The 8,022-nt window shown below is 38.1% G+C and overlaps 1 protein-coding gene across 8 annotated transcripts in view; it reads right to left on the bottom strand.

Annotated features, from left to right (window-relative positions):
- Positions 1 to 8,022, bottom strand: part of Pld1 (phospholipase D1) — a 208,105-nt gene that overhangs the window by 93,808 nt on the left and 106,275 nt on the right. For all 8 annotated transcript variants that reach the window (XM_015494265.2, XM_048814297.1, XM_048814295.1 and 5 more), the window contains 2 exons: positions 5,669 to 5,818; positions 4,665 to 4,748 (listed from right to left, as the gene is read on the bottom strand). In XM_015494265.2, coding sequence (XP_015349751.1) covers positions 4,665 to 4,748; positions 5,669 to 5,818 — 234 coding nt within the window. The remainder of the gene's footprint in view (positions 1 to 4,664; positions 4,749 to 5,668; positions 5,819 to 8,022) is intronic.

The following is an 8,022-nucleotide window of genomic DNA, read 5'->3' as shown; positions in this document are numbered from 1 at the left end:
AGGATTGACATTTGTTCCTTAATTATTTGATAAAATTTAGATTTTTTTTTTTTAAAAAACCATACCCATGGAAGTCTGGTTAGAATTTTCTGTCTAAATCAAAATGAGTCAACCACTTACTAAAATAGAAATTACCACACTCCCCATAAGATTTAAAAAAGCTCATTGTCTTATAATATTAAACTTTTCTAAAATATAATAAAAAGTATTGGGCACACAAAGAACCAGAAAATTCTCAACTATCATGGAAAAAATAACCAACAGATGTCAACAGGAAAATGACATGGAGGTTGGTATTATCTAGTTTAATCCCTTCTCAGGTATTATAAAAATAGTGCAATAAGTAAGGTTGAGCACTCTTAAAACGAAGAGAAAGGAAGAAAGTTTCCTCAAAGAAATTGAAGATATAAACTGAACCAAACAGAAACTTTCAAAATGAAAAATACAATTTCCACAAAAATATGGAAAAAAAAAAAAAAAAAAGCAAACCTCATTGGATAGGCTCAGTACCAGAATGGAGATAACAGAGGAATGAAGCAGTAAACCCGAAGATAGCTACAAATAAATAATCTAATCTGAACAAGAGAGAAAAGATTGGGGAAAAAAAGAAACAGAGATTCACAACCGTGAGACATTACCAAAAAAGCACTTTTTGTGTCACTGGAAACATAGAAGAGAAAATTACCAAAGGAGGAAAAAAAAGTCTCAAGAAACAATGGTAAGAATTTCTCAAATGTGGCTAAAGACATACAACTACAGACTCAAGAAGCTCAGAGTTCCCCCAAAAAGGATAAATCCAAATAATATAACCAAACTACTGAAAACTAAAAATAATGGGGAAAATACTGAAAGCACTCACAAGAAAAATTACACATTATTTAGAGGTAAATAACAATTCAAGTGACAAAAAATTCGCATCAGAAACCATGGAGTCCAGAATGAAACTAGAATGTAAAGACTTCCTACTAAGGATGTGGAGAAAAGGGAACATTTACACTGTTCATGGGACTGTAAGTTAGTACAACCACTATGGACATAAGTATGGAGATTCCTCAGAAGACAAGACATGGAACCATCAAATGTCCCAGCTACACCACTCCTTGGTATTTAACCTAAAGAATTGAAATCATCATACTATACTGATACATGCATGTCCATGTTTATAGCAGCACAATTTACAATAGCCAAACTATGGAACCAGCCTACGTTTCTATCAATAGATGAATGGATAAAGAAAATGTGGCATACAGACCCAATGGAATTTTATTCGGTCATAAAGAAATAAAATTATGTCATTTGCAGGAAAGTGGATAACTTGAGATCATTAGGTGAAGTGAAATAAGCCAAACTCAGAAGGTCAAGGGTCATATGTTTTCTCTCATATGTGAAAGCTAGAGAGGAAAAAGGAAAAGAAAGGTGAGGGAGTGGGGATCTCATGAAAATCAAAGGGACATCAGTAGAGGAAAGGGACTATGGGGCAGGAAGAGGGGAGGAAGGGGGGACGTGCTGGGGGCAACACTGGCTAAATAATAGTTATATTGTGTACATGTACAAACATGTAAAAACAAATCCAATCATGTACAACTATAATATGCCAATAAAAAAAGTGAAAAGAAAAAAATATGAATACTGATAATGAGATAATATAAAAACATCAAAGCCCAAAACAATTTTTTAAAACACACACACACACACACACACACACACAATTCTACTTCTACTGGCTAAGAAGACAAGCAAACTAACTTTAAAAAGAGGAAAAACAATCCGGCTTTGATTCTCAGTACTACAGAAAAACAAAGAAAAAAGAAGAAGTAGAAGAAAAAGATTTGAACACAGATTTCCAAAAAAGTTTAACAAATATCCAAAAGTCACCATGTCCACCATGAAAAGATGTTGCTGATATAAATTACGACCCCAGTGAAATATTATTGCATACTCTTTGGAATAATGACTGACAATAGCAAGAATTTTCTTCACATTTTATGAGGTAAGTTACTGTGCAGGTTTTATTTCAAAGGGTATGTTGTAATAAGATGTTACCCTAGTACAGTTATGAAAAAGAAATAACACCCTGATTCATTCTCTTGTTGAAAGAGAAAGCAGTCAGTGTCCCATCTCTTTAGATGTTTAAATGAGTATCTATATTTTAGTGTTGAGAACATTCAGAAAAAATATTGCTTTTTGCATAAAGCATGAAAATATGAGTTTAATGGAAAAATTATTTTCACTCTCTCATCCTTGCCAAACTCTATAAAATATTTTTTAAAAGACTATAACACTACATTAAACTTGAATGTATTCTGTAAGTGTTTAGGAAATAGCCAACCAAAGAAAACTTGTAAGTGTGAAACTCTTCTGATCATTGAAAAGACAAAATTTACCAAGGACATAAAGACTAGGGTTAGGCTCCTCTGCAGACAAGGGCATAATGACCATCATCTGCCTTATCCATTGACTCTAGATAGACGATTCTCAACCAAGAGAACACCCCCAACCCCATGCACACCCCCTCCTGCCTCAACCAGGAGACATTTGGCACTGTCTCAAGACATCTTGGTTGTCACAACTGGGAGCTTGCTACTGGCATTTAGTAGGTAGAATGCAGGGATGCTGCTAAACATCCTACTATGCATAGGATGGCCCCACAACAAAGAATTATGTAGCCAAAATGTTAATAGTGCCAAGTCTGGGAAAGCAGGCCCTAGGATTACAGATTTTCACATAACTGTAGTAAAATATTGTAAATGGCTCCATTCCTATTACTTTCCTGTCCCCAAAATCTAGAATTGAAAGGAAATAAATTGTGATGACATGTTCACACATCTTATCTAAGGTACCATTTGGAAGGAAATAAACTAGAGATAACGGAGGGGCATTTCAGGCAACTAAGTTCTTAAAAGGAAAACATATACTAGAGATTTTCCTTTCCACAGGAGCCAATGTGGGAACCTGTGATGGGTTTTAACGGTCCAGGGAAACTGGTAATTGTAACCGAAGTCAAGACTACAAAGCCTATACCAACTCTAAGAGTAAAATTTCCCAAGTTCTAATGATTTTTCGATATGAGACTTCTAGTGGCTTTAATAAGCATTATCCCTCTCATGGACATTTTTAAAGAGGGTCAGAAAGTCATTTCTCAGAGGAGGACATACAATCAATCAATAAGTACATGAAAAAATGCTCACCATCTCTAGCAGTCAGAGAAATGCAAATCAAAACCACCCTAAGATACCATCTCACTCCAGTAAGATTGGCAGCCATTATGAAGTCAAACAACAACAAGTGCTGGCGAGGATGTGGGGAAAAGGGTACACTTGTACATTGCTGGTGGGGCTGCAAATTGGTGCAGCCAATTTGGAAAGCAGTATGGAGATTTCTCGGAAAGCTGGGAATGGAACCACCATTTGACCCAGCTATTCCCCTTCTAGGTCTATTCCCTAAAGACCTAAAAAGAGCATGCTACAGGGACACTGCTACATCGATGTTCATAGCAGCACAATTCACAATAGCAAGACTGTGGAACCAACCTAGATGCCCTTCAATAGACGAATGGATAAAAAAAATGTGGCAGTTATACACAATGGAGTATTACTCTGCATTAAAAAATGACAGAATCATAGAATTTGCAGGGAAATGGATGGCATTAGAACAGATTATGCTAAGTGAAGCTAGCCAATCCCTAAAAAACAAATGCCAAATGTTTTCTTTGATATAAGGACAGTAACTAAGAACAGAGTTGGGAGGAAGAGCATGTGAAGAAGATTAACATTAAACAGGGGTGAGAGGTGGGAGGGAAAAGGAAAGAGAAGGGAAATTGTATGGAAATGGAAGGAGACCCTCAGGGTTATACAAAATTACATACAAGAGGAAGTGAGGGGAAAGGGGGGAAAAAAACAAGGGGGAGAAATGAATTACAGTAGATGGGGTAGAGAGAGAAGATGGGAGGGGAGGGGATGGGGGATAGTAGAGGATAGGAAAGGCAGCAGAATACAACAGACACTAGTATAGCAATATGTAAAACAGTGGATGGGTAACCGATGTGATGCTGAAATCTGTATATGGGGTAAAAATGGGAGTTCATAACCCACTTGAATCAAAGTGTGAAATATGATTTGTCAAGAACTATGTAATGTTTTGAACAACCAACAATAAAAATTAAAAAAAAAAAAGAGGGTCAGAAAGTAGAGAACTGATTAAACTTCCAGAAGGGCTGGCCAGGCCAAGTCATTACAGTGGACAGTCCAACACTAATGGAGTAAATAGAATGATTTCAACACAAAGGAACAATCCAAAAGAAATATGGACCTGGTGACAGATACACTAAGATAAGTGAAGAAAACTGGTTCCCATTACCTCTACAACCATATTTGCACTGCACTGATTATTTGCATATAATCTTTGCTAGAATGATTATTTGGGCATCTGCTTCCAAATGGAAAGACAAAAACAAAATTATTCAAGCTAAATATTTTAAGCTTATATCTGAAGGTCAAAAATTTTTAAAAGACCTTTCATTGGAGGATATTAGTTAATTAGTTGAGACTGTGGCCAAACCATCTGTGGGTATTATGCAATTTTCAAAATATGCAATTCTTGAATAGCATTTATAGTCTTGTGTATGTCTAAACATAGAAACCTCCTTCTCATGGAAAAATACTAACCACCAATCTGTGATAAAAATTTCTTCTTTGGCCTCTTCCATTGCATTTGCCACATCTTCAAAATATCCTTTGGCATTAACATACCTGAAAGACAAGTTTTTGTCCCATTTTTGGCATTACACAACAAGACAATATGATAAAGTAAAACAAGATGCACTGCCTAGATTCTCTACATCACTACCAGCTTATTTTGTGTAAATGGAAAACGAGGAGTAAAAATACAGCACTCTGAGCCAGGTGTGGTGACACATGCCTATAATCCCAGTGGCTTGGTACACTGAGGCAGGATGATCGTTGAGTTCAAAGTTAGCCTCAGCAAAAAAGAGGTGCTAAGGAACTCAATGGGACCCTTTCTCTAAATAAAATACAAAAGAGGGTTGGGGATGTGGCTCGGTGGCCGAGTGCCCCTGAGTTCAAAACCTGCCCCTGCAACTGGAAGGGCAATGAGTAGATGACACCCAATTGACCTGACTCTTCTCTGCTTGAAGAGCAACAGATTAATTGAGCTTCATTATCATATGGGTTTGGTTAATTATCCTGTCGAACACACACATGGTTTTCCTGAGAAACCTAAAAACTGACCGGAATCCAATCCATGAATAGAAATTAGAGTAACCATGACTTTATTTAAAAGAAATCTCTGTTAAGTAAATGCTTTTTCCTAAATTATGGTTAAGACTTAAATAAACCTTCCATTTCCATCACTAAGAAAATGTATGAAGTTAGTTTTAAAAATCAAACTTATAAATCTAATGCTAGTTAACTACACTGAAAAATCTTCAAAACCGGGAAGCTAACCTATGATCAGGTAGTCCTACAAGGGCCTTAGCAAGAAAGAATTTCGTAAAATACAATTTATAATTTCTGTTTACAGTTTAGAGGCCTTGCCATAGGATATGGATCAGAACTGAGGGAGTTTAGAAACTTGACTCCAGGTGAATTTAGATCACTATATGATTAGATGCTGTGAATACCTTGAAAGCCCAGGAGCAAAAGTATCTTACCATTTAGCTAAAGTGTTGTCCTGGACGGCAGCATATGACCCAAATCGGTGATCTTTGAGAAAGTTGGTGCCATGTTTCTGGATGAATTCTTCTATAGCTCCTCCCCACCACCGAGCATGTCTGTAGCTGTTGCATTTTAAAATAAGCGTCCTTTCAAGAAAAGCAAAATGTGGGAAAGAATGATCACTCTTGTGTTCTACACACTTAAACACTCCATGTTTTATCTGGAAATGTAGCAAACATGAATGGAAACATTTAGACAGAGAACATTAAAAAACAGGCTTCTAAAAAATTTTGGTACAATTTTCAAAGTACTTATTCACTTATTCACTCTTGCAAACATGTATTTTGCAAAATTCTACTTACAATAGATCCATAATTGTGCTAGGCTATGAAGAGGGTCATGAAAGAAGTGCCAAGTGAGTTTCTACTTCTAAGTGTCAGTTAGAGAACTCTGTTGGTCCCTCTAGAGGGCATTTCCCTTTGTTACTGCCCAGTGTCCACTTCCTAAGGTTCTGGAAATACCATCCTAATTGCACTTGAGGAGAGTCATTCCTTCTCTTCGTTAAGTCCAAAGCTGAGAAAAATGGCATATTTCACTTCCTGATCCCTGAAACAGGTTTGGGCATGAAAGCATTAGTCAATTCCACCCAGTAAGAGGAAACCTGAGGACTTGCTCAGTAATGCCAGGAAGACACCCTTTCTCTTTGGATTTGATGTGAGCCTGGGAGGCAGCTATCTTGCCACCATGAGGAGCAGTCTGAGAATGCAGCAGACCCACAGATGAGAGAGTGGAGAAAAGAAGGGAAAATGTGTCAATGACACAGTCTGAGTTTCAGAATCAGCCCCGCCTAAGGTGGCTGATGACTTCTCTCTGGTATAAGCCACTTTGCACTGGATTTTTCTGTCACAATGACTGAACTTGTCTAAGTGGTTACAGATTTATAACTGCTGAAAACAAATTCAGATTAGGTTGCAGAAAGGTTTTTTTCAATGTCAATTGTTAGAACTGGGGACCGTTAAGTTATCCAAATTTGAAGTTCAAAGACAAACAAGATGTTTCTCTGTCATTGAAGCAGGAATCCAGCAACACACTGATACAAGAAGAGGACTGTGAGTGAGGAGCATAAGTTAGCTCTTTGGATTTTTTTTTTTTTGGGGGGGGGGGGTCATGAGAAGCAAGGAAGGTGCTGTTTATGGGATCTAAAATAATTATTCAAAAGATTAGGGATGTATAAACTCCTCCCCTCCATTTGTCAGAGATGGATGCTGCCTTTGAAAGCCACTGGCCTTCAGAGTGGCTGATACTGCTGGGGGTGCAGACAGGGGAGGTGAGACGTGATGGAGCTGGGAGGAGGGAAACAACTCCATCAGGAGTGGCAAAGGAGCCACAGTGAGCTGCTGGGGGCAGGGCAGTGGGGCAGGGAAGATGCCTGGGCTTGGCCTATCACTCTACTAGTGCATGGAGCTGAAATGCCTCTGAAAACCTACTAAGGGAAAAGATGCTGTGGGAGAGGTAAGTGACGGGCAGAGGCCTTGTCATAGGATATGGATCAGAGCTGGGGGGGTCAAGGGGAGGAAGGAAGACAGCAAGCATTAGGAGGTGAGAAAGCAGAATGTGGGAAGGGTCGCCAAGGGAACTGCCTCCACAGAACCATGAAGGCTGTCCCCAGGAGGGGTTGACAATACAGGCAGAGAGATCAAGGGCCTGAGATCCTAAGTGGAAGAACCTGGGGGTATTTGACAAAATGACGAGGAGCACAGACACCAGGCAGGAGGCCAAGGAAATCTGGATTTGAATGAATTCCTTTGACATTGGTGCCTGAGTAAGTCAGGGTGGGAAATGAAGATGAGGAAGCTAATAAAGTAGCTGTTGCAGCGACCAATCAAAACTGTAGCCTGACTTCTGGAAAGTCATGGAAAAGAGGAACACAGTGCCAGGAGGAAGGGTGAATGGCAGCACCACAGCATTTTCAACAATCCTGAACATTCCCTTCTGAGAGACTAACAGGAAGTGCAGAGTCTTTATATATATATATATATATATATATATATAAAATTGTCATTTATTATATATCTACTAAGTATATTACTATTTTTAGAAATAGCTATAAAACAATTATGCGCTGGATAAAAGTGCTGGTTGAATTAACATAAAATAAATTATAGATTTAATAAAAGAGCCTCCCTTTGAAGATAATGAAGTACATAAAATAACTCAAAGGAGGCCAATGAAATATGACTTTTAGAGTTCAGAAATTAATGCAGGAAGAATAATTCACTATGATTAACACATCAGTTGATTTAAAAGCATGTGTATAAACTATTAGATTTAATCACCGCCCCCCCCCCCC

This window comes from Marmota marmota, unplaced genomic scaffold (assembly GCF_001458135.2).
Source record: "Marmota marmota marmota unplaced genomic scaffold, marMar, whole genome shotgun sequence".
Lineage (NCBI taxonomy): Eukaryota > Metazoa > Chordata > Mammalia > Rodentia > Sciuridae > Marmota > Marmota marmota.
This window is presented reverse-complemented; position numbering and strand designations above follow the sequence as displayed.